A 27982-nucleotide genomic window follows, 5' to 3' on the forward strand; every position below is an offset into this window, starting at 1 on the left:
ACTCACATCACTATATACACACTGCCCCAGTGTCCAGGCTTCTACTTACCTCACTACATTCACAGCCGTCCCTCTGTCCAGGCTTCTACTCACCTCCTCATAAAAACAAATCAGGTTAGTCTGACAGGTTCTGTCCTTGGTAAACCCATGTTGGTTATAACTTATAATATTTATAGTCACATATTACCTGTATATAGTCCCTTAAAAATCCTTCAAACATTTTTCCCACAACAGAAGTTAAACTAACTGGTCTATAATTACCTGTGGGGGACCTAGATCCTTTTAAAATATGGGCACCACATTTGCCTTGTACTAATCTCTTGGCACTGTATCAGTACTTAGAGAATCGTTAAAAATTATAAACAGGGGCACATCAATGATTGAACTGATCTCTTTAAGAATTCTTGGGTTTAATCCATGTGGCAAAAAAATATATAGTGGCAATTCTGGAGGAGCTGCCAAACCCCTGACACTGTGGCGTGTCTTCTATTGGGGGAGCAGCCGACCGCATGTGGACCCCAGTAATCGACTAACCCCAGCAAAATATGCATACAATGGAGGATGTCGGCGCGGTCCACATGCACCACAAGGGCAAACTACACAGAATGTAGCAATCATATGAAACACAGAGAGAGAATGCACCAAACAGATATAACACTGACTATGCTGGCAAGACATAAATAAAGGTATTAAAAGCTGAGATTTTTGCCAATATATTCCAGTCATGGAGATATCGGAGCCCATCATGCACCACGTCACGGTTCTCAGCATGGCAAGGGGTCCTAACCGCTGCTCTAACTGTGGTGTGAACATGGTCTGAAGGTGATATAATTCAGCTCGCAGCCAAGCTCCCCACAAATGCCCAGCATGAATACTGCGGTTGTACAATGTGAATGAAGCCAGGCCGCGAGCCACACCCACACCAGACCATGTGATGGAGGTTACCAGGTGCAAAGGAGTGTTAACCCAGAGCCTTGTTCACATTTACCTTATTTAACTTAGCTTGGACCCTATCTACAGTTAGCCATTTGAGTATATTACTGGATGTACTAACAGCCCCATCATATTAGTATGACCCCCCCACCCTCCCCCAAGAGCCTAGTTTAATAGCTCCTGCAGCCATCTAACCATTTTTCCCCCAGGGCAGTTGCACCCTCCCCATTGAGGTGCAGCCCGTCCCTACTGTAGAGCCTGTAACCGACAGAGAAGTCGGCCCAGTTCTCCATGAACCCAAACCCTTCCTTCTTGCACTAGCTTCTGAGCCACTTATTTAACTCCCTAAGCTGCCGTTGCCTCTCTGGTGACGCTCGTGGCACTGATAGTATTTCTGAAAACACTACCTTGGAAGCCCTGGACTTGAGCTTCTTTCCTAGCTCCCTAAAATCTTTTTTAAGGACCTTTCATCTCCCCCTAACTTTGTCATTGGTGTCAATGTGTACCATGACCGCCGGGTCTTCCCCAGCCCCACCCTGCAATCTGTCCATATCCTTCTCTTTATTAAAGCTATTCATTCCCTGGGAATACACAATAGTCCACAATAGTGTGGAGGACAAGTTTTGGATATAGTCTCCACTGCACAAGTCCATATTGTTTGCTATAAACATTTCCAGTGGAAAGATGCACCTGGTAAGGTCACCCCTCGCCTAGGGGGTGCATCTAGCCTTACTTGCCTGAGGTGAAGACTGAAATGACATTAACCCCCCCATGCCAAATTCTCAACCTAGCCCATTACCTCCAGCCCTACTGTTAAAGACATACTTGGAAAACATTCCATATAGCGTTATAAAACATATAATATAATATAGTGCAACATACCTCTTACATCCAGTGACGTCTTCTCTGATGTAGACGTTCTCTTTTCTTATCTTCCCCATTTAGACCAGACCGCTATGATGAGAACTTTCAGCGCTCTCTTGTCTCTGCAGAGTTTGGCACACAGACATCTTAGTTTCCTACTTTTCCATCATCCTCCAACCTTCTGAACACCCCATCCTGCGTCCCCTAATACTATGCCAACTGTGCTCCCCAATACTATACTGCAGAAACAGTCTCCCTGAAAATACTAGTACAACACAGATAGGGCTCCCTTCTCTAATTATTGGCACACAGCACCCTGTGTGATCAAAAAGTCTTATGTACCCCAAAATGGTACCAATTATCCCGTCATCTCATCCTGCAAAAAATGAGACCATAACTAAGACAATTGCCCAAAAAATAAAAAAAATACGGCTCTCAGAAAATGGCAACACAAAAACAAGATTTTAATAAAAAATAATAAAAATAATAGACATATTGGGTGGAGCCTAACTACGAAGATACCGGAGGCTATACCGGGAGAACGGAGCGGTGCCAAGGTATAACAGTAAGTGCAAGGGGATCCCTGGGCGCCGCTCTACATGTCTGTATAGTTAGTTTAGAAGTTTTATTCTAGTGAAAGGTCCTCTTTAATCAAGACAGAAAGGTTACATTTTGGCAAGACAAAAGTTTTGTCGCCAATACAAAAATTGAACAACTTTACTGCAAATCGAAGAAAAATATGTCAGCAAATTAAGTAGTGGTGCTGTGAGATCCAAATTTAATATCTTGTATGACTTCCATAAGCTTGAAGGACAGCATCCATGCGGTTTGGCAAGGATTCATACAAATTATTGATGAAGTCATCAGGAATAGCAAAGAAAACAGTCTTGCATGCCTCCCAGAGTTCATCAATATTCTTTGGTTTCGTCTTCCATGCTTCCTCTTTCATCCTACACCACATATGCTCAATGATGTTCATGTCTGGTGACTGGGCTGGCCAATTATGGAGCATCTTGATCTTCTTCGCCTTAAGGAACTTTGATGTGGAGATGGAAGTATGTGATGGAGCACCATCCTGCTGCAGAATTTGGCCTTTTTTATGGTTGGGAATATAAGACGTAGCTAAGATTTCTTGGTATTTTAGACTATTGATGTTGCCTTCCACCCTGCAGATCCCTTGCACACCCCCATACTGGATGTATCCCGAGACCATGATTTTGCCTCCACCAAACTTCACTGTTTTCTGGGTAAATCTCGGCTTCATGTGGGTAGTGTTGATCACGAATATTCGAATTTCGAATTTTTATCGCGAATATAGCCACTTCGAAAATTCGCGAATATTTCGAATAGTTATATATATTCGTAATTTCGAATATTCGTTTTTTCTGTTTTTATTTTTTTTTTTTTTTTTTTATCAGTACACACGATCCCTTCCTGCTTCTAGCTTGTGGGCCAATAAGAAGGCTGCAATATACTTGACTTTAGGAGTAGTGATGAGCGGCAGGGGTCATATTCGAAAATGCACGATTTTTTTTTCTTGAAAAAATCGGCAAGGTAATTATTGTGTAATATGCGAATTTTCGTAATTTGAATTTTCGGATTCGAATTTTTATTGCGAATTTTTCAACTTTAAGACAAAGAAGATTATAGCACTATGTTAGCTAAATTGCTCTATATTCGTTTTTTTCGAATATTCGCTATATTGCTATATATTCTTGTTTTAGAATATTACAAATATTCGAAAAAACGAAGTTATAGCAATATAGCGAAAATTCGAAAAAAACGAATATAGAGCAATTAAGCTAATATAGTGCTATAATCTTCTTTGTCTAATAGTTGTAATTTTTTTCTCATCTGAAGTTCAGATTGGAAAAAAATGACAACTATAAAAAAAAAGATTATAGCACTATATTAGCTAAATTGCTCTATATTCGTTTTTTTCGAATATTCGCTATATTGATATATATTACGAATATTCGAAAAAACTGTTATAGCAATATAGCGAATATTCAAAAAATCGAAAATAGAGCAATTTAGCTAATATAGTGCTATAATCTTTTGGTTTTTTTTCTTGAAAAAAATCGGCAAGGTAATGATTGTGTAATATGCGAATTTTCGGATTCGAATTTTTATTGCGAATTTTTTAACTTTTAACTTACAACTATTAGACAATAGCACTATATTAGCTTAATTGCTCTATATTCGTTTTTTTCGAATTTTCGCTATATTGCTATAACTTTGTTTTTTCGAATATTCGTAATTATAGCAATATAGCGAATATTCGAAAAAAACGAATATAGAGCAATTTAGCTAATATAGTGCTATAATCTTTTTTTATAGTTGTAATTTTTTTCCAATCTGAACTTCAGATGAGAAAAAAATTACAACTATTAGACAAAGAAGATTATAGCACTATATTAGCTAAATTGCTCTATATTCGTTTTTTCGAATTTTTGCTATATTGCTATAACTTCGTTTTTTCGAAAAAATTCGCAATAAAAATTCGAATCCGAAAATTCGCATTACGAAAATTCGCATATTACACAATCATTACCTTGCCGATTTTTTGCAAGAATTTTTTTTTGCGAATTTTCGAATTTTCGAATATTCGACGAATATTCTAAAAAATATTCGCTAAATATCGCGAATTCGAATATGACCCCTGCCGCTCATCACTACATGTGGGTTCCAGTAGGTCTCCTGCAATATTTGCGGCGACTGTGGTGTAATTCAACAGAAGATTCATCCGAAAAATCCACCTTCTGCCACTTTTCCAGTGTCCATCCTTTTAGCAGTCTGTGGCCCTTGGCAAATGCCACACTGTTTTTCAATTGTCTTTTGTTTAGTGCTGGCTTATGAGCACTGATTCGACCATGGAGGCCATTTCGAGACAGAATCCGACAAACTGTTCTGGTTGACACAGGGTCTTCAGGTGACCAGGTCTTGTGGAGCTCTGCTGCAGTGGAAAATGGGCTAGCCTTGGATTTTCGAGCCAACAAACGGTCCTCTCGAGCAGTTGTCTTACGGGGTCGGCTTGACCTGGCCTTGTCCAAAACGTCTCCAGTCTCTTCAAATCTTTTTTTTATCCTCTGAACTTGACGCTGAGACACATTAAAGGTGTCTGCCACATCAGCAGAGGATCTGGTCTTCAGCCTCTTGATAATCAACACTTTAGTCTCCGGGTGAATCTTGGGCATGTTTGCAGAGGTCTAGTTGCAGTTGATGTGAAGGTCTAGTGTACTGGGGTTCTTTTTATACACACCTGAGACCTAATTGATCCATTATTAGTCACAGGTGAAGCTCATATGACAAGGCGACAACACTTATGTCTTGGCAAAAATTGACTCAATGGGCTTTACCAAGCTGTGAATATTAGAATACTTTTTGTCAGTTTCGTTTTGCACTGAACCATTATTACAAAAGCTGTTGGGATTAAAATGACCCATTTCTTGTAACAAAATCTTGATTAGAAATATATTTTAGTGGCACTTCAGGTCAATTTGTACACAAGCGACAAGACTTTTGTCAGGGACTGTAAAAGGGTGTTGCTATCTTGCTGTGACCTGGCTTGTTTTGATGACATTTCTAGTTCTCCACTCTTTATTCTTCCTGATTACCTTTCAAGTGAGAGGACTATCTCTTAATTCTCTATCTTTCTGCAGTCTACGAAGCTGTTATTGTTGATGGAGACTATTCAAACAAAATCCGTACCTCCATGAGAGGGTAAAGAGTAAAGACAAAGACTCCCTCATGGTTTCTACTATAAGTCATAATGTTGTACAAGTTCCTTTGGATCCAAACAATGACTGATCGTTTTCTGTCTAAGTGTGCTTTAAAAGCAAAAGTAGCACTACATGATGCTCGGCTATTCCCCTAAAAATGATAGAAACCACCAAATCCAGACCAAGTCCTGAAAACCTCAATCTCATTTGTCTGCCTTAAACTCACACTTTTCTAGTTTTGACCCTATTTCATCCTTTCCGCTTATTGGAAAAATACATTGGAAGGGATTACATGGTCTTGTGTCTATGATTTGTTCACACACCATTCAAGCCAACACTTCTGGATCTCCAACTCTTGTTCTGGAAAAATCTAAATCATCAGTCTTGGGGCTCGTGCAGAAAAACATATTTTTAGTCTGTGTCCGGTCTGTTTTTTGTGCGGTCTGTATGTGGAACCATTCACTTCAATGGGGCCGCAAAAAAAAAGACTGTGTGAATTCCGTTTCCATATGTCCGCATGGCTGTTATGCAAAAAGATGGATCATGTCCTATTGTCCGCATTACAGACAAGGATAGAACTGTTCTATTAGGGGCCAGCTGTTCTGTTCCGCAAAATACGGAATGTACATGCATGAACGACAGGATCACCCGATGAATGAGTGTGCAATGAGCCGGACCGTGGTACGATTACACGGACGCCAAATTATGCAGTGGGTCCGGATATGGGTATATAAATCTATAGTTTTTGTTTGTAACGCCAATTGCAGCGTACGAGATACAGCAATAGTCTTGGGTCCCAGCAGGGATTGGCAATGTATGGCAGGGATCAATATCTCTTCTGCTCCTATCATGTGCCTGGAGAAAATGGCAGGAATCCGTCTTCTGCTCTGTCTATCTTCTGCTGTGTATGGGACTAACTAACTGAGGAGGAATTTGGCTTCTCCTGGTCTCTGGATAATTACTCACAGTTGTCCTCACAGGGGATGGCTCTTCCTGGAGATCTGGAGGTGGCTGCTTGCTTGTCACCAGTTGAGGCTGAAGGCTCAGACTGGGAATGGTCTTTGGTCTCAACCGAGACAAGATCCTGGGTTGGGATCCCTAGAAATAGGAGCTCCTACCAGCACAGCCTTCCCCTTGCAGGGAGAGCTGGAACACTAACTCTAACTTCCTTCCCTCCCCATGAGGCAGGACATGGGCCAGCCCACTCTGCCCAAAGAGGGGGGAGTTAAACTGGAATGTACTATTCCAGTTTAGATATGCTAAACTGTTACTAAAGACCTGGTAACACATTGCTGCCACCTGCTGGTGTACATGGAAATTACAGCAAATACATGTAACAGGCTTAGAAAATGCACATCTGTGAGGAATATTAAATAAAATCACATTAGATGGCAAGGCACATGTTACCAACAAATAGTAGCGGGAAAAAGAGTTTAGTAACATAATTCTGGGATGTTACAAGTGTTTCACTTGTTTATCGGATGATTGGCAGCACATTTACATGAGCAGATTGTCGGGAACGACCATCCTGATAATCTGGACGATTATTGGCTCATGTAAATGCAGCTTTAGACTCCACAACCCAGTATCTAATGCGCAATTTCGCAAGCCAATTCACTCAGTTTTGCCTGCGATTGCGTCCAGTTGTTCAGCTTTTATCGTGCGGGTGCCATGCGCATTGATGCGTTTTTTTAAAACTGAAGGTTTACAAACAACATCTCTTAGCAACCATCAGTGAAAAACGCATTACATCCGCACTTTCTTGCGGATGCAATGCGATTTACACTCAGCCCCATTCACTTCTATGGGGCCAGCGTTGCGTGAAAAACGCAGAACATAGAACATGCTGAGATTTTCACGCAACGCAAAAGTGATGCGTGAAAAACAGCGCTCATGTACACAGACCCATTGAAATGAATGGGTCTGGATTCAGTGCGGGTGCAATGCGTTCGCATCATGCATTGCGTCCGCGCGGAAAACTCGCTCATGTGAAAGGGGCCCACGTTTTCTTTTCTATTTCTACTCTTCTTGCTCTGTAGAACAGGTATCAGCAACCTCCGGCACATCTAAAAACTACAACTCCCAGAATCCTCGTTTCACTTCTATGGGATTTATAAGAACAGCTGAGCAAGTGTACATGTTGGGAGTTGTAGTTTCACAGCAGCTGGAGTGCTGAAGGTTGCTGATCCCTGCTGTAGAATGTTACTGGATGTTACTGTACCTGAAGAAATACATTATTACTTCCCCTATCAACCAAATACAGTTGACTTTTGCAATCAGAGGACATCTGTACAATAGGGATACTGAGTGTGCTATGTATAGTCGATCTTTCATTGCCGGTGACATTCGCTATCTGTACATTTTAAGGACATGTTTTGTGTGCCATTTATATTGTATAGAAATGTGTGCATTACACAATTCAGATTGCCCTCCATATTTATCCATACCATTGTTGGGTGCAGGGAAACTATGATAAGTCATTATAAGTCTATGATAAGTCATTATGACTCATGTTAAACTAACATTATATAAGGCTGGATTTACACATCGCAAAGATTTCTCCGATAAGTAGTAAAACTCTCCTCTCCGCTTTGTGTAAAGTGTGTTGTATTTTTTCCAATGATAGCGTCAAGGGAAATACCATTCTGGAAAGTGAAGGGCTTTCTTTTGCTATGGGCAGGGTCAAGTCTTTCTTCTCCCATTCTAGTTAAATATTACATGTAAATCACCGACAAAACTTTGCGCTGTAAAAAACTGGCCCACATTTGCTATGCTAAGTGTGCTGCGTTGTTTGCGCCCAAATTTTGACGCATCTCCTTTTAGACACATTTATTATTCAGAGGCACCAAAAAGTTAGACTTTTTCCGACATCCTTGACATTGTCCGTTTTTACACCAGCTTTTGTCTACCTTCGAGATCCATTTATGAAGGTGAAATCCACAATACTTGTGTAAAAGTGGTACAGATTAGACCAACTTTTAGAGTTGGTGTAAAGTTTTCGGTGGATAGACTTTTGGTGCATACTGACAGATTTTTAGGATCTGGACAAATTTTGGGCAAACAGTAAGCCAACAAATGGGTGGTATAAACTAGATAGTCTAAAGATGTACCAGATTTATCATCCAACATAGAGATCAGCAAATTGATACTAGTGATGTGGAATTTGTCCTGAATTTAAAACAATTTAGATTTTAACAAATCAAAATTTCTTGAGATTTCTTTCTGGCAAATCAGAGAAAGGCGTAACATTCCTCTGGAATGGAGATGTACAAACTAGTCCTTCTTCCAAAAGGAAAAGAAAACCGAGGCGGTCATTTGTTATCTGATTTACGCCATTAGCTTTACCCCGCTCACTCTACTTTTGTGAAGTGGTTAAAAAAGGGGGCGTGGTGTGAGCAGGCAAGAGGGCGGATCGGCCAGGCCGTCTCATTCATCATTTTCTACGTCAGTTTATGGCATGGAAAATAGCCTTAAACTATGCCAGCAAGGGAGCTGCCGTAGTTTAAAGAACAGGAAAATAGATAATGGTGGTCGCGCTGCCCAGTAATGGAGGTCCGTCAGGTAAAGGTATCTCGGGTTATCAAGCTCTTCACAATGCAGCCACACAATGGAATTCGGGGTAGGTGCACCAAGGACATCCAAACCGCTGTAATGTAAACTGCTTGGTTGGCTAGTTAAGTTATGTGGACCCTTTCTTGTGTACTGACGCTCTGGTAGGTAGGGAGTTAATCGACATTTGATGCAATATAAATTCAACAGAGGGGGAGATTTAATGCAGCATTTGTCTAGTTAAACAGGTGTAAGAAGTTATTGGATGCAAATTGACAAATGATCGGAGTGTTTGGACATGTGACCTCCTTATGAATGGAAAGCGGCGTTAACCTATGGACCATGTGATAAGAGTAATAGCAGGTGTAAAATATCATTGGAAGAATATTATCATGTGATCGGAGGTTCGGTCATGTGACTTTTTTTTATGAATGGGAAAGGGTGGTAACTCGTTAAGGAGAGGTAGAGAGATTGTCTCCCTGTGATCTATAACGTATGAAAAGGGAAAAAAAAGGGGTGTGATTTATTGTCACATCTAAGATTATAGGTTATACTAAATTGGGATTCATATTGTATGTGCTGAATATATACTTATGAATTGTATGATATTGCTGTAAAAGAGTTTTATTGTTTTTATAAAGAATACGTTGTAGCCTAAAAAAAAAAGGGGGCATGCTTTATGCATTGCCCTTAAATACCACTCCTGAAAGGGGTGGTATTATCGCCCCTGACGAAGCTGACCGGTGAAACCTAGGTCGGGCGGACGCATGAGGAAAGAACAAATTGTTTTATGCTTTTTAAATTCACTATTCTGTGAGTATAATAAAAATCCTTGGGAAATTTATCCTTGTGGAGCTTCACTATTCTGCGCAAATTTACATTACAACGGTTTGGGTGTCCTTGGTGCACCTACCCCTGAATTCCATTATGTGGCTGCATTGTGAAAAGCCTGATAACCCGAGATACCTTTACTTGACGGACCTCCATTACTGGGCAGCGAGACCACCATTATCTATTTTCCTGAACTTTATGTGAACTTGGCCCACGTCACGCGGTGGATCTGCAGCGCCGATAAGTACCCTACAACGTTTGAGACACTTTATTTTTTTGTTTATTGTAGTTTAAAGCACATCACACAGCAGGCAGTAAGAGCCAAAGTTATGTAGAGGCCTGCACCATCCACAGGCAGGGCAGAATTAAGACTGGCGTATAATTATCGGGTCTTAATAAATGAGTGTCTCATGCCAGCACATAGCTCTTTTTTATTATAGCTGAGCACAACAATTAGATTATCTGCCTCAGAGGCATTGGTTGAGATCCAGGGGGGTACTATTTCTCCTTATACACGGTGTGAGGAGTATTGTAGGCCAGACAATGCTCCTCTGGGTTTCTGGGAAAATATATGCAAATTAGCATGTCTTTCATCTGCTTGCATCAGAGAGGCTTAGCTTTCTTTTCCTTTGGAAGGAAAGCTACTTTGCACATCAATGGGTTTCTGGAAAAGATATTTAAATTAGCTTTCTTTAAAAAAAAAATAAAGAAAGCTAAGCTTCTCTGATGCAAGCAGATGCAAGATGTCCTAATTGGCATACATTTTACCCAGAAACCCAGAGGAGCATTGTCTGGCCTACAATACTCCTTACGCATACTCAAGCACTCTCCATAAGAATAAATAGTACCCCTCACCCCAAGACACCAAGGCCTCTAAGGCAGCTAAGCTAAGAATGGATGAGAATAGTCATTTATATTGATTGGAGTGAGAAAAATGCAGAATGCACACTGTAAGTATCCATATTTGGTGAATCTGTGGTTTGCAGACTGAAATACGGATCATTCGTGTGCATGAAGCCTTATTTAGGCAGGGAGTACAAAAAATTTGATGTTTCAGCTTACACTGAAGTTTTTTAGCTTTCTTAGTAGTCGGTTCTCTAAACCATATTTCTGGAGTTCCCCTTTAACAGTTTTTTACAGTTGTCTACCAGGCGAATTCAAGACTTTTCCCACCAGTACGTAAATTCAGTATGAAGACGTAATCTTTTACAGGTTAATGCAAACACGTCATCATTTTTTTGTTTTTCTTAAACAAAGCTACAAACATCTTCAGATACAGTAGCTGTGAAAAGCTGAACTCCTGAACCGTTACTTGAGGGTTCTGTGACGTACAGTTTTATTACTGCTTTCCCATTTCCATAGTGCTCTAGTGATGCTGTCGTTTTACAAATCCTTGAACAGAATCATCTGAAAAACACAGTAAGCCCTAGATGCCTAATAGGTTCTCCCGTCCAAGAACCAGAGATGTTTTCATGAAGGTCATTTCTTTTTGCTGTCCCGAATTACCTTTGTATTTAAAGGACCACTTCAACTAAATAGCAGTCCTTCCTACTTAGAGTAATCTGTGAATGTCACATTATGTGTGGGACCAAAGGGTTGGGGCTTGCAAGTAAAATCATGTAGGTCAAAACACTGATCTGTTACCTTCTCCTATACAGAGATAAAGGAAAAGGAGATCTCATAACTAGGGCACAATACCCACCTATTCTTAAAACTGAATATACCCCCTTTAATTTACTTTGAGAAATTGCACCCTGACTGTCAAACTGCCTCTGGTGTTCAGACTGTTCAAGCTATGAAGACATCCCATCATACCAACCACACACAGCTGTTTCTGGATAGCGCTAAAGGAAAGTACATGGTTTGGACTATTATGGAGAAATCAGCAGTTTTTTATAAAGTGGGGGGTATTACCAAATCACCGCTTATTTAGTTATAGAATACCTATAGTATCCAAAAGAAAAATCACATTAAATTCCAGATCTCAATGTGTATTGAATGTACAAAAATGTTTAGTCTTATCTGGATATTTTTCTTCTCTACTTTGCCTTCTGTAAATGTCCGTTTTAGCTGTCTGTGGTTGCTGAGCCAGTGTACTCTACTTGGTGTGATCTGACCAACTGTGACCTAATCAATCAGATGTCACCTCCCCCCCTACCCTGTCACAGCAAAAGTCTCACACACAGGCTGAGTCAGAGTGACTGTAACATGGTTCCTTGTCCTTTTACTCTCTAACAGCTTGTGGCAGATATTGAGGGAAATATTCTTCTCTTTCTCATCCTTCCTCCCTGTCTAGTATTTAGGCCCCTTTCACACGGGCGTTGCGGGAAAATGTGCGGGTGCGTTACGGGAACACCCACGATTTTTCCGCGCGAGTGCAAAACATTGTAATGTGTTTTGCACTCTCGTGAAAAAAATCGCGCATGTTTGGTACCCAAACCCGAACTTCTTCACAGAAGTTCAGGTTTGGGATCGGGGTTCTGTAGATTGCTATTATTTTCCCTTATAACCATGTTATAAGGGAAAATAATACATTCTGAATACAGAATGCATAGTACAATAGCGCTGGAGGGGTAAAAAAATAAATAAAAATTATTTAACTTACCTTAGTCCACTTGTTCGCGTAACCCGGCATCTTCTTCTGTCTCCTTTGCTGATGAGGACCTGGGGTGAGCATTAATTACATGAACAGGACCTGTGATGACATCACTCCGGTCAACACATGTTCCATCACATGATCCATCACCATGGTAAAAGATCATGTGACGGACCATGTGATGACCGGAGTGACGTCATCACAGGTCCTGTTCATGTAATTAATGCTCACCACAGGTCTGTCACCAAAGGAGACAGAAGGAGATGCCGGGCTACGTGATCAAGTGGACTAAGGTGAGTTAAATAATTTTTTTATTTTTTTTTACCCCTCCAGCTCTATTTTACTATGTATTCTGTTTTCAGAATGCTATTATTTTCCCTTATAACCATGTTATAAGGGAAAATAATACAATCTACAGAACACCGATCCCAAGCCCGAACTTCTGTGAAGAAGTTTGGGTTTGGGTACCAAACATGCGCAATTTTTTTCACGCGAGTGTAAAACGCATTACAATGTTTTGCACTCGCACAGAAAAATCGTGGTTGTTCCTGTAACGCACCCGCACATTTTCCCGCAACGCCCGTGTGAAAGGGGCCTAACTGTTGAGGGAGAGTTCACATCACCATTATTTTTTGTTCTTCTGATCCGTCAGAAGAACACAAATTAAAGAAAAAAACGGATCCTGTGCATCAGTTATGCACATTTTGCATCCGTTTGAGCCATTTCCATCTGAGATCTGTTATTTCAGACGGACAAAATGCCCCGCATACAAAACTTTTTACAGTCTAAACAAATGGATCTCAGACGGAAATTACTCAAATGGATGCAAAATGTGCATAAGGCCTCTTTCACACGAACGATACGGATTAGGTCCGGATGCGTTCAGGGTGCGTTCAGTGAAACGCGCACCATTTTGCAAGCAAGTTCAGTCATTTTTTTTTTCTGGGAAAACTGAAGGTTTACAAGCAACATCTCTTAGCAACCATCAGTGAAAAACGCATTCCATCCGCACCTGCTTGCGGATGCAATGCGTTTTTCACTGAAGCCCTATTCACTTCACTTAAAAAAATAATTAACAACTTAACGCTATCGCAAACGAAACTGACTGAACTTGCTTGCAAAATGCTGCGAGTTTCACAGAACGCACCCTGAACGCATCCGCTGCCAATCCGTCACTCTCGTGTGAAAGAGGCCTTAGATGGATTTTTTGCTGAGGAAGTTTCTGAACATTTTGCGGAACGGCCGCACGGGACGGGACCCCTCGGAAGCACTACGGAGTGCTTCCGTGGGGTTACGTCCCGTACCTCCGTTCCGCAAAAAGATAGAACATGTCCTATCTTTTAGCGGAACGGCCGGATCGCAGACCCATTAAAGTGAATGGGTCCGCCATCCGATGCGGCTGACCTACGGCTGGCGATCGTGCATTGCGGCCTGCTATTTGCGGGCCGCAGCATGAGCACGGGTCACACACGTTCGTGTGAACTCGGCCTTACAGATAGCCTACAGGTAGTGAAAGGGAAATTACACACTGGGGAAAGGTGAGTATAATGCCAGGTTCCCATAATACTATCTGACAAATGTTTCATGTGGTCACATGTACTCCTTGTGTAAGCAAAAAAAATAGTTGTAATCATATAATGTAGTTGATGTATGCACTGTGTATGTCTATACAATGTACTCCACAAGACTACATAGCATTCTTTTCTATTAGCAGGTATCATCAACAGAACTGTGGCTTGGACCTATGAGACTAACACAGGATCCTATACAGGTATGTGTTCCTGTACTTACATATAAGATGAATCGTGCATTAGGTTCATGGTTACCTTCTAGGACACAAGTCAAGTAGATATCAATGTACATACTAGGGCATATTTATTAAAGTGGATGTCCAGAATTTATCCCCGCTCCAACCAGTGGGACCTGTGAAGAGACTATACTTTCCACTTACCTTCTCCCTGCTGCTTGGTTTGGGCCCTGTGGTCTTCACCAGACTTCCAGCCCTGCCTGTAAACTTACTGCACATACGGGGTCATAGGCGCCTCTGCAGCCAATCAGTGGTTTCAGTAGGGCACGTGACCCTGTCTGTGCAGGAAGTTTACAGGCGGGGACCCAGTGAAGCCTCCTTACTGGCCCTACAAAGTGGGAGTAATTTAAAATAAAAATCCTGGACAATTCTTTTATGCTTTTTACGCCACTGTTGTGGCAAAACCAGGGTCAGACTTGGGTTCCTTGGGTCTACCAGAGAAAAGAATTCTCAGGGCCCAGCCCCCATACCATCGATACAGTCTAATAGAGTTTGATTCAAAGAAATAAACTGCAGTCAGTGGCGTGCTAAGGTAGGGGGGGGGGGGGGGGGGGGCGGTCCGCCCCGAGTGCCCGCTCACAGGGGGGTGCCAGAAGCAATGAACGCTTACATCAATACAGATGGAAGTGCTCATTGCTGGAGTGCAGGGAGCTGGGTCCTGGGTTCTCTGGAGGGGAACAATGGGCATTTCTACTATGGAGGGGGCACAGAGCCAGGGGGCATTACTACAATGAAGGGGGCACAGAGAGCATTATTACTGTGAAGGGGGCACAGTGGGCATTATTACTGTGAAGGGGGCACAATGGGGATTTCTACTATGGAGGGGGCACAGGGGGCATTACTAGCACAGTGGGCATTACTACTATTAAGGGGGCACAATTGGCATTATTACTGCAAAGGGGGCACAATGGGGATTATTACTATGAAGTGGGAACAATGGGAATTATTAATATGAAGGGGGCACAATGGGTATTATTACTATAAAGGGGGCACAATTACTATGAAGGGGGCACAATGGGGATTATTACTATGAAGGGGGCACAAAGAGGGTATTACAACTGTGCAGGCACCTAAATGATTGTTTCTAGGCAGCAGATTGTGCTGCCTAAACCGCGATCTGCTCCCAAAAAGAAAGCAAATGAATGAGGCCAAGTAATAGCAATCCTTCGTCCTCATATTGTAAACTAAATGTATTTTGTCTGCAAAAAACAGTCATAGAGATACATATATTTTAATGAAGTGACTAATAATCCATAGCGGTTTCTCTTACATGCCTTGTTGTTTCATGTATAGGTGCTGCTAGTGTTTTCTAAAGAAGACAGTCAGAGTGATGGGTTCTGGTGGGCCTGCGATCGAGCTGGGTACAGGTGTAATATTGCGTGCACACCAGAATCAGCACTGGAGTGCTTCCTCGATAAACACCATGAAATCATTGTCATAGACCACAGATACCCCAGATACCTTGATGCCGAGAGTGTATGCAGGTACGTCAGGGGTTTCCTTGGTGTTCTTTCATTGTTTTTTTATGCAATGTTTTTCACTTGATGCCATGTTATTTCTTTGGATTTGGGAGAAAAATAAGATACATTGATCAATCAACGTAAAGAAAAAACTGGCCACCATGGTGAAGTGAATACCATTGGTTAGCATGTGACACTGGCACCTGTCAAGGGGTGGGATGGGATTGAACTTTAAATTATTGAAGTTGAAGTGTTAGAAATATATAAAAAATGAGCAAGCGTGAGGATATGACAATGGCTAAATTGTGATGGCTAAACAACCTCACAGCCTCACTGGAAAAATCGTTCGGGAATAGTTTGAGGAACATGACAAAGAGTTCAAGTTATTGGAGTCCACGTTATCCAGACTTTGTGAAAACCAAGTCCAATCTGTGGAAGCCTCAATTCACACAGGTTCTGCTGCTAACATCTCAGTGCTGGATACCACAGGACACCTTCAGAGGTCTTGTAGAGTCTGTGCCTTGTTGGGACAGAGCTGTGGGCGACCTACACAATGTCAGGCAGGTGGTTTTAATCAGTGGCGTCTCTAGCTTTCAAATTTTGGGGTGGCACACTGGGGGCCAGGACAAAAGTAGGGGGGGGGGCAGCTATAACAACGATACATTTACACAAGTACGCTTAGAAATGCTGCGATACTTTACCCAATACCTTAAACCGCAACAGGGAAGAAAATTATTGCTGACTGTGGTTTAAAAAAATATATAAAATCACTCAGATTTCAACATGTCCTAGCTGCCTGTGGATGACACTTTTATAGGGAGGTGGATCTGTGGATGACACTGCTATGGGGGGGATCTGTGGATGACACATACCGTATATAGCATCTTATGCTATATGTGTCATCCACAGATCCACCCCATGACAGTGTCATCCCCATTTCCCCCTCCATAACAGTGTCATCCACAGATCTCCCTCCCCGCCTCTCACAGGAGTGTACATTTGACATTTCTAAACTGTAATCCATATCCTGCAGTAACTTTAACTTTAAATCAGGATTCAGCGGCCGCTCATCTCTGCTAGTACCTTAACCTTACACCACTCGGCTAGCTTCGGTAACAGGGCCAGGCTACAGCCTACAGGCACTGCCTGTTAGTTGTTACCGAGCGAGTGCTGATTTCTGCAGGTCAGAGGATACGGATTACAGTTTAGAAGAAATGTACACTCCTGTGAGCGGTCCAGACCAGTGGCGGATCCAGAGCCTGGTCTCGGGAGAGGCACTTCCAGATTACACAGTGTAGAGGTATACTGTACATTGTGTGACAGTGTAGAGGTATACTGTACATTGTGTGGCACAGTGTAGCGGTATACTGTATATTGTGTGGCACAGTGTAGAGGTATACTGTACATTGTGTGGCACAGTGTAGAGGTATACTGTACATTGTGTGGCACAGTGTAGAGGTATGCTGTATATTGTGTGGCACAGTGTAGAGGTATACTGTACATTGTGTGGCACAGTGTAGCGGTATACTGTATATTGTGGGGCACAGTGTAGAGGTATACTGTACATTGTGGGGCACAGTGTAGAGGTATACTGTATATGGTGGGGCACAGTGTAGAGGTATACTGTACATTGTGTACACTGTGCCCCCACAATATACAGTATACCTCTACACTGTGCCACACAATATACAGTATACCTCTACATTGTGCCCCACAATGTACAGTATACCTCTACACTGTGCCCCACAATATACAGTATACCGCTACACTGTGCCAGAGGTATACTGTACATTGTGGGGCACAGTGTAGAGGTATACTGTATATTGTGGGGCACAGTGTAGAGGTATACTGTATGTTGTGTGGCACAGTGTAGAGGTATACTGTATATTGTGTTGCACAGTGTAGCGGTATACTGTATATTGTGTGGCACAGTGTAGAGGTATACTGTATATTGTGTTGCACAGTGTAAGCTATATGTGTATAACAAACATATTTCATATGAAAACTTACAATTACTTGGCTTGGCCCTTGGGGATCTCGGATGCCACTTCAACGCTTTGGCTGGGGGGCTCGGCGGAGCTGATGTTGTGTTTTATTCTAATGAGAAAGATTTCATAATAAGGATTTAGAGAAGGGGCAGAGGGATAGCAGAGCAGGGATAGGCTGGTGCTGCTACTAGGGGCTCATACCATGGGGGGTAATAAAGCCCACCATAATGCCCCCCCAGTAGAAATAATTCTCCTTATAATGTGACAATGCAAAAAATACTCCCTTGTAATGCCCCCAGTTGAGCTAATGTCCCCCATAATGTGCCAGTATAAAATACCCCTATATAGTGCCCCCAGTAAATGCCCCCATAGTGCTCCTCTCCCCCCTTCCTCCTAGTGCCCCTCATAATGTACCAGTATAAAATGCCCCATATATCATGCTCCAGTAGATTCCCTCAGTGTCCCCCATAATTTGCAAGTATAAAATACCCCTTCTTAGTGCCCCCCATAGATGACTCCATAGTACTCCTCTCCCCCCTTCCCCATAGTACCCACCATAATGTGTCCCAGTATAAAATGCTACTGTACAGAGCCCCCCATATAAAATACCCCTTCTTTGTGGCCTCAGTAGATCCCCCTATAGTGCCCACCAATAATGTGCCAGTAATAAGTGCCCTCAATAACGTGCCAGTAATAAGTGCCCCCCCATCACGTGCCAGTAACAAGAGACCCTCATCACGTGCCAGTAACAAGAGCCCCCCAATGTGCCAGTAATAAGAGCCTAGCCCCCTATCACGTGCCAGTAATAAGAGCCCCCCAATGTTCCAGTAACAAGAGCCCCCCATCATGTGCCAGTAATAAGCCCCCCATCATGTGCCAGTAATAAGCCCCCCATCATGTGCCAGTAATAAGCCCCCCCATCATGTGCCAGTAATAAGCCCCCCCATCATATGCCAGTAATAAGCCCCCCATCATGTGCCAGTAATAAGTGCCCCCCCATCATGTGCCAGTAATAAGCCCCCCAGCATGTGCCAGTAATAAGCCCCCCATCAGGTGCCAGTAATAAGCCCCCCATCAGGTGCCAGTAATAAGTCCCCCATCATGTGCCAGTAATAAGCTCCCCCATAATGTGCCAGTAATAAGCCCCCCCCAATGTGCCAGTAATAAGCCCCCACAATGTGCCAGTATCAGAGGAAGGGGAAGGGACATGCCTCTCCCTCCCCTGCCCCGCCGCAGCACAGGCAGATGACTATGGAGATGAGCGCAATGGAAGCGCTTATCTCTCTGTGCTCGACTGCGGCGGCTCACTTGGGGGGGCATTTTAGTTGGGGGGGCACAGCGTGATGTAGGGGGTGCCATGGCCCCCTCTGCCCCCCTTCCCGGCGATGCCACTGGTTCTAATGTTGTGACTGGTGTATGTATTATGCATAGGTATAAAATGTTATTGGTACTTTTTATTGTTATTTCATTCTTATAATATACAGTATGATGTTTCTGTTCTCACATTGTATATTGTCCATGGTTTTTTGAGCTGATGGAGTAATTTCTGGACACAACTGTTAGGCCCATGCACATGACCGTTTTTCGGGTCCACATCCGAGCTGCAGTTTTTGCAGCTCGGGTGCGGACCCATTCACTTCAATGTGGCCGCAAAAGATGCGGACAGCACTCCGTGGCCCCGCAACAAAAAAAATATAACATGCCCTATTCTTGTCCGTTTTGCAGACAAGAATGGGCCGCAAAAAACGGCACGGTCGTGTGCATGTAGCCTTAGGGTGAATTCAGATATGGTGGATTCCACACTTGACTACAATACCACACTAATAGATAACATTTTTACAAACCTCAGTATTTGATCAGAATTTGTAAGCTAAAAGCAGGAGTGGGTTCAAAACACAGATGAGATACAAATATTTCCATTACATTTTATCTCTCTTTTGGACCCACTCCTGTTTTTGGCTTACAAATACTGATGCTAAATACTGACCATGTGAAAGAGGCCGCAATGCACGAACACCGTCCATGGGGCAGCTGCAGTGGATCGTGGATCCATTCCCTTTAATGGGTCCACGATCCGGCCGTTCCGCAAAAAGATAGGACATGTTCTATCTTTTTGCTGAACTGAAGTACGGGACGAAACCCCACGGAAGCTCTCTGTAGTGCTTCCATAGGGTTCCGTTCCGTGCTCCCGTTCCGCACCATTCCGCATCTCCGGATTTGCGGGCCCATTGATGTGAATGGGTCCGCATCCATGATGCGGAATGCACACGGAACGGTGCCCGTGTATTGCGTATCTGCAAATGCGGTCCAAAATACGGCAACGGAACACCTACGGTCGTGTGCAGGATGCCTTACTCTGAGCAAGGAGTTGCTGTAAAGAGAAAGTCTGTTGACTCTACTTGATACCTATTCATTTCAATGTGACTGTGTAAGGCTTCATTCACACAGTCAGTGTTTGGTCAGTGATTTCCATCAGTGATTGTGAGCCAGAACCAGGAGTGGATCCTACACAGACATAAGGTAGAAGGGAAAGATCTCCACCTGTTCTGTGTTTTGGACCCGCACTTGGTTTTGGCTCAAAATCACTGATGGAAATCACTGGCCAAACACTGACTGTGTGAATAAGGCCTAAGGGTCAGTTCACACAGCTGATTTTCAAAATACATGAAAGCTAGCAGATTTTTACACCTCAAAATTATGCGCATTTTTTTACACGTTTTTTGTAAAGCGTTTTACAGGCAGATTTTTGCCTTTATTAAATTCTATAGTACTTTTCCCACAAGACTATATTGGTCTGCTTTTTTTTCACCAAAAAACACATGTATGTGCACATCTCAAATGGTGCGTATTTTTTTTCTGCTTCCCATTAATTTGAATGGGAAAATCAGCGCTGATTCTGCCGAAGAAATTTTAATTAAAAACTATTAAAAAGAAAAAATGCTATAAAAATAAGTCGTCCTCGGCCTCACCCAAGTTATCCAACTTCTTCATCATAAAAAGTGGAACAGGTGCTCAAAAATATGTCTCTCAACAGCAAATTTATCAGTGTATGTACTGTATATCAGAATACTGGCATACATACATTGATAGATCTCCACCATACAACTCTAAATCACTGCTTCCCATAACATAAAACAAAGCTGGCCGCTTGTAGTCGTGTGGTCTGTCTCCATTCAAGGGATGCCACTGCTGCAATGCATAATCGTCAACTTGAGTCTTTCTCAAACCTTCATGACGTGCAACATAGGTTGCGTGTTTATAGATAGCACAAGCGGACAGGGTAATGACGTCACAATACACAAATTGCAGCTCTTATAGAACTACAGGTATAATTATGCCCTGAAATCCCACGGTATATGTACAGATAAATATGTTTCCAAATGTGTAAATATTATTTTCAAACATACAAACCTAATGTTGCAAAACAAAGCACTTCAGCTATACTGATTAAAGGGGTATTCCAGTTGTCAAAAATGATCCCCTATCCAAAGGCTAGGACACCCACTGATCATGAAAATGGGTACCCCGCACCCTTTGGAGCCCCTCAAAATGAGCGGAGTGGCAGGTCGGTCAGGCACACTGCTGCTCCATTCGTCTCTATGGGAGTTCTGAAGATAGCCAAGTACAACACTGTTTCCAGAACTCCCATAGAGATGAATGGAGAGCCAGTTTGTATGCCCGACCTGCTGCTCCGTTCATTTTGGGGGGCTCAAAGGTATACAGGGTACCCCCACTAATGTAATAGTTATCCCATATCCTCTGGATAGGGAATAACTTTTAACAACCAGAATACCCTTTAATGTTCTTACACTGATAGATCATGAATAGATAGTTCAGGGAAGAACTATAATACAATCTCATGCACCAAGTATTAATCATTATTCTGAATAGTACGTAATCATGCAAACATACTACATATAGTAATTGATCCATTAGGGGAGGGGGAGAACGCGTTGATCATCCTTGTGCTTTCGGCATCCATATGTCCGTTCCGCAAAAAGATAGAACATGTCCTATACTTGGCTGTATGTAACAAAAGAGAAAAAGAATACCGAAATGGGAGCCGCACATCTACAAAAATATAAGTTTATTCAGGTAACAGACCAGACACATAAAATCGTTGTATACAACAAATCTGGGCCATGTAAGCCGTGTATCGGCTCATGCCCATCTGAATCACCACAAATTCATGTATGAACCCCCACATCGATCAGCATGTGATAATATAAAGTGCATGAAATCCATCAACAATAGATAATAAATACTTATCATAAAAATGGCATAATGGGGGGTATCTGTGGCGGTCAGAAGAAAAGCCCAACGCGTATCGCCAGACTTGCTGGCTTCCTCAGGAGTGCCTGAATACTTGGCTGTATAATGCGGACCATGGACCCATTGTAGTCAATGGGTCCGCAAAAAAAAAAAAACTGATGAAACATGGACATCATACAGACGTCATCCATATTTTGTAGATCCATGTTTTGCAGGGTTTTCTGTGTATCCAGTTCCTACTCCTACTTCCTACTCTCAAGACTGTTCAGATATTTTTAGGATTTGCCAATAACTAGAGGAGATTATTAAATCCTTTTCTTCTGGAGAGGCTCCCATTACAGCTATAAAATGAAGCCAATTCAGCAGATTTGTCTCCTAAAGCTATTAAGGCATTTGCTACCCTCCAAACAGCAGCTTAAGGCCTCATGCACACTGTTGTTGTGCAGCCGTCCCGTGCATTGGGGACCACAATTTATGATCCCCAATGCACGGGCAACATCTGTGCGGCGGCCAGGACAGATGGAGACCCATTCAAATTGAATGGGTCCATGATCTGTCCGCACCGTAAAAATATAGACATGTAGTGCTTCCGTGGGGTTCCATGCCTCCGTTCCACACCGCAGCTCCGGATTGTAGACCCATTCAAGTGAATGTGTTCGCATCCTTGATGCGGGGAGCAAGCGGCCGGTGCCCGCATATTGCGGACATACTGTTTGTGGGTCGCAATACGGCCACGACCGGGCAACGGCCGTGTGCATGAGGCCTAAGGTAGATTTAGGCAAGCAACAATCGTTTAAGCAATCACCGACACGAGCGGCTACTGACCAAACGTTCGAGCGGCTACTGACCAAACGTTCGAGCGGCTACTGACCAAACGTTCGAGCGGCTACTGACCAAACGTTCGAGCGGCTACTGACCAAACGTTTTAGCAGGCAACTACCGTAGTACTTAAATGAAAGAATTATCATGTAAAATATAGTTTTTTTCCAACCGTATAATCGTTGATATGCCTGCCTACGCAGGGCTATCTATCGTCAAGAATGTACATGATGCACATTTACATAACGCAATTCATTAACAGCAAACGATGATTGTACTTGTTCGCATAAACTATTTCACAGATGTTGAACAAGTGTTTTTGGTCAGATCACTCAATCATTTACATGCCACGATTCTCATCGATCTTTCATCGCTTGCGTTTGAATCGTAATCGTAACGATTATCTGCTCGACTAAATCCACCTTTATTGTTGAGGTGAACACCTCTAATTCGGACACAGGGGCTATACTTTCTTAAGAGCTTCCTCAGGGCGGACCATAAGTTACATCCATGTGTTTCCTTCTCCCAGAAGTTTTCTAGTATTGAATTAAATTACAATGTGGGTAATCATGAGTTATTGGCAAAAAAATTGGGTTTTGAAGATTGGAGGCGCTGGTTAGAGGGAGCCAAGTTCCCAATTATTGTGTATGCAGAGCATAAGAACCTTTTGTATATAGAGTCTACTAGGAGGCTTAAAGGGAATGTCATCAGAAAAAAGGATGTGTGTCACTATCTGGATTTAACTAGCAGATAAAAAAACTCCAGGCAGGCTAGATGGGTCTTAGTTTTTATTTGTCATTAAGAATAAAAAATGAGCTGGCACTAAAGTAACCCCGGTTTTGTTCCCACGACATTTCGTTTGCAGCAAAACTGACCAATGACCTTCATTCTCTGGGTCATTGGACAATAATTGTGGGGTTTCGCTCTGGTACATAGGTTAAGCGGACGCCGTACAGAGGCAAAAGACAAGTTCTTAACTCGAAACTTCAGTGTTTATTCACATTTGAGGCAAATGCACAAAACAATGCGTTACTTTGCAGTCTTGGTGTTTACTTCACACACAATGGAAAGTACATCTTAAAGGGATTCTGTCACCTCCCCTCAGCCAAAAAACGATTTAAAAGCAGCCATGCAGCACAGCTTACCTGGATTAAGCTGTGCTGTTTAATCTTGAAATCCGTCCAGCAGTTACTTTAAAAAACGACTTTGATCAATAAGGAAATGCGTCCTGAAGGTGCCCAGAGGGGCGTTTTGTTCCCCTTAGTGAGCCCAGTACCGCCCCTCTTTCAGTGCCCAGCCCGCCTTCCTTGTATTTTCTAACTGCCGCCTCCAGCCTGCCACAGCCTCTCCTGCCTCTCCTCCCCCTCCCTCACGCCGAACGAAGTCTCGCACAGGCGCAGTAACCACTGAGGGCTGCGCCTGTGCGATCATCAGGAGACTGAGGGCGGCAGCTTCATCTTCGTCACTGGGCATGCGCCGAGCCCAGTGACGTCCGATGCTCTCTCTTCCCTCAGTCAGCAGGGAAGAGCAAGCATCGGACGTCACTGGGATCGGCGCATGCCCAGTGACGAAGATGAAGCTGCCGCCCTCAGTCTCCTGATGATCGCACAGGCGCAGCCCTCAGTGGGTACTGCGCCTGTGCGAGACTTCGTTCGGCGTGAGGGAGGGGGAGGAGAGGCAGGAGAGGCTGTGGCAGGCTGGGGGCGGCGGTTAGACAGTACAAGGAAGGCGGGCTGGGCACTGAAAGAGGGGCGGTACTGGGCTCACTAGGAAGAAAAAAACGCCCCTCTGGGCACCTTCAGGACGCATTTCCTTATTGATCAAAGTCGTTTTTTAAAGTAACTGCTGGACGGATTTCAAGATTAAACAGCACAGCTTAATCCAGGTAAGCTGTGCTGCATGGCTGCTTTTAAATCGTTTTTTGGCTGAGGGGAGGTGACAGAATCCCTTTAATGTTACTTCACACAAATTGGAAAGTTCATATAAGACAAGTCACCTTGATGTCAGTTCTGCCTCCAGCAGTCCACGGCAGGCTTTAGGGGGGCTGTTTCCTTGGCCCATGGTTCTCAGCTCTCCAACCTGGCACCAAGCCTCAGATCCCAACACAGAGACATCTCTGCTGAGCCCAGCTGCCTATTTAAGGACAGTAAGGTTCTGCCAAAAAACCTTAATTCACACCTGATGCGTTTTGTGTCCAACATAAAACATCTGGTTGCATTAGAGGCAGAGCTTGTTAAGAGCCCTTTCTTCCCGGAGGAGCATGTATGGCCTATAAGTCTCCTCACGCTGATTTAAGGTGCTCTCTCCCCAAGTAGAGATGGCACCCCCCCATGTCCAACATAAAGTCACTAGTGAGTTACTGCCATTATATTGATCAGGTCTCTGATGATTTAACACAGTAGCAAATTGCATAGCTGTATATAAATGTGTGTGTCCCACTTAAAAACATACAGAGTATAAACATCTTGTGCGGCAGACAACATATTAATGAATTGACCAGACCAGGACCATACAATTTAGGAGTGGAAAATGCATGTTTTCAATGTTTTATTGTGAGTTTTATTTGGATAATTTTCTTAGACAGTGATTTGTTTTTTTAATAAATTAGTATTATAGATTGATGCTGTGGGTTACTTGAGTGTCAGTATATTTTTATTCTTAGCATTTAAGTTATGAAGAGAGTGCATTCGTTATCTGGAATCTCTGTTCCAAACAGTGAGCCAGGCTTGTCCAGTATTTTGCCAGTGTTGATTTTGTCATTACCTTCCATCCATGTTTCAAAAACCAAAAAGCTGGCACCCTTTTTCTGCAACACCATGTGGAGACTCCTGTAACTTTTCCTCTCATTACTCCTGATAAAAATTGTGGATTGTGGGTTAATGCAGGATATTTCTGATTTACTCTTTCAGGCCAAGTCTTAGGCACCTCCAGAGACAGTATCTCAAGTGTTGTTTGTTCCTACAAATATTAGGTCCCCTGTTGTTTTAGAATGTCGTGGTAGCAAGATGGCTGGTGATCTTGGTATCTCTCAGATGTATAAGACCTGATCTTGTTGTATTTGGTGGCCAGCCATGAGGAAAGACGGGAATAATACACCTAGGACTTGATCCTTTGGTCATTTAAGACCCCAAGGGACCATTGATGCACACATTAATGGATTTTATTGTTAACGTGCCCAAATCGGGGCCGGGATACAATTTAGGTAGTTGTTCACAAGTTCAGCAGTGAGTATGTTAAACAGGTTTGGCTTTCGGCTGAACCTGAGGGCGTTATCCTGGCAGTGCCCTAGTATTCACCTTTTCATACTTATAAAGGGATCTGGACTTTGCTGCAAGCAAGCCTCCAGGCCGCTATCTCCTGGAGCATTATTTGTATGACTGACACCTGACCCAGGGGGACACCAAGTAATCAGGCAAAACTGTAGTCAGGGACAGGCCGAGGTCAGGGCAGGCAGAGTATGAGCAATAAACCGCCCTAGTACCCAAAGGTGACCAGCGATTGGCTGGTGTGACTTAGAATGCATGTGCACTGGCCCTTTAGTAGCCAAGAAGCACAATACAGGACAGCAGCAAGAAGCAGACTGCTGCCTGCTGACATGACTCAGGTGACTGGGCCCGCTGCAAGGGTGCGGAAGATAAATGGCAGGTCCGGACCAGTGGAGAAGACAGGTTAATAAAGCAGCCCCCCAGGGGAGAGTGGGAAGGAGCAAGCATGGGCCACAAATGTGACTTATGCCTTTGTCTGGATTATCCTCTGCTGATATGCAGGCTAACAAGTGCAGAGAATTTATGGTATACCAGAGAAAACATTATGCCTGACAGTATTGTACACAGTTTGTAGTCAAGTTTTGGAAAGTTTTGTGTGTTAATTTAAGTATTGCACTTTACTTGTCCGCCACTTACTGTATCACCCACAGACTAACAGTCAGATTTAGTAAATGAACCATTAACGCAATATCTCCAGTAATGATTAGTCTCAGTTGCTGCTGTGGGCAGAGTTTGCTTCTAATAACATGTCGTGCATCTACTAATGTCTCTATTATTTTGTAATTGTGGTTTTCATTCCAAAGCATCTTCAGTTTCTGGGTTTTTGAAATTCAGAGAGAGGTTTAAGAAGCCAAAGTCGGAGGAAGGTCCATGGGGCCGTAAGCCCAACTGCTGTTTGTTCTAAATGCAAGTCCGATCTCCACCCCAGCCACATAAGTTTAAAGTAGGAGATACGTGTAGGAGCTAAGAGTGGTTGTCTACCAAGAACATCAGGCTAATGAGGCTGGGTTCACATCTGCGCTGACAGATTTGTTTTAAACAGATCAGTTTAGTGTGGGGGGTTTAACCGGAAAGCTTAAAAAGGATTTAAACAGATGGACATTATCAGTTTTTTTTTTCAGGATCCGTCTAAATGGATGGACACAGGGCCGGCCTTAGGTGTTCAGACGCCCTGTGCGAGCTAACCTTGTGGCGCCCCCCCCCAAAAAAAAAAAAACACTGCTTGTTGCTGGCATCATGGCATAGGCTGGCTGACTATCCAACCAAGTAGTTACCAGCCCGCACACCCCAAAGGCCGGTGTAATGTTATACTTCCCTACTTCGTGAGATCTCCCTACCCTCGTCACTTCCGGTCGCACCGGACATGACGTGAGGAGGTGTGCAGCGCCACGCAGGCGCACAACGACAGGTTAGGGAAATTTCACAGCAGAGTGCGCATGCGCCAGGAGCCTCGCCGGCGGTTCGGGTAGGGAAAAACTATGGGCCAGTGCGCAGGCGCAGTGATCGGATGGATGTTCTCAGCTGGACACCGGCCGACACTGCGCATGCACCGGGAGCCTCACCAGCGGTTAGGGAAGGGAAAAATTACGTACGGGCCAGTGCTTTTTCCCTACCCTAACCGCTGGTGAGGCTCCCAGCGCATGCGCAGTGTCGGCCGGTGTCCAGCTGAGAACATCCATCCGATCACCGCACCTGTGCACTGGCCCATAATTTTTCCCTACCCTAACCGCCGGCGAGGCTCCCAGCGCATGCGCACTCTGCTGTGAAATTTCCCTAACCCTTCGTTGTGCGCAGTGCGCCCCCCCCCCAATACAATAAACATTGGTGGCGCAATGCGCCCCTCCCAACACCCCAGTATGATAAACATTGGTGGCG

The 27982-nt window shown here is 43.4% G+C and overlaps 1 protein-coding gene across 4 annotated transcripts in view; it reads left to right on the forward strand.

Annotated features, from left to right (window-relative positions):
* Positions 1–27982, forward strand: part of PDE8B (phosphodiesterase 8B) — a 195575-nt gene that overhangs the window by 119145 nt on the left and 48448 nt on the right. For 2 of the 4 annotated variants that reach the window (XM_044276097.1, XM_044276095.1), the window contains exons 2-3: positions 14210–14266; positions 15596–15786. In XM_044276097.1, coding sequence (XP_044132032.1) covers positions 14210–14266; positions 15596–15786 — 248 coding nt within the window. Of the gene's footprint in view, positions 1–14206; positions 14267–15595; positions 15787–27982 lie in introns of all 4 variants that reach the window. The other 2 variants (XM_044276096.1, XM_044276094.1) reach the window with 1 other exon arrangement.

This window comes from Bufo gargarizans, chromosome 1 (genome assembly GCF_014858855.1).
Source record: "Bufo gargarizans isolate SCDJY-AF-19 chromosome 1, ASM1485885v1, whole genome shotgun sequence".
Lineage (NCBI taxonomy): Eukaryota > Metazoa > Chordata > Amphibia > Anura > Bufonidae > Bufo > Bufo gargarizans.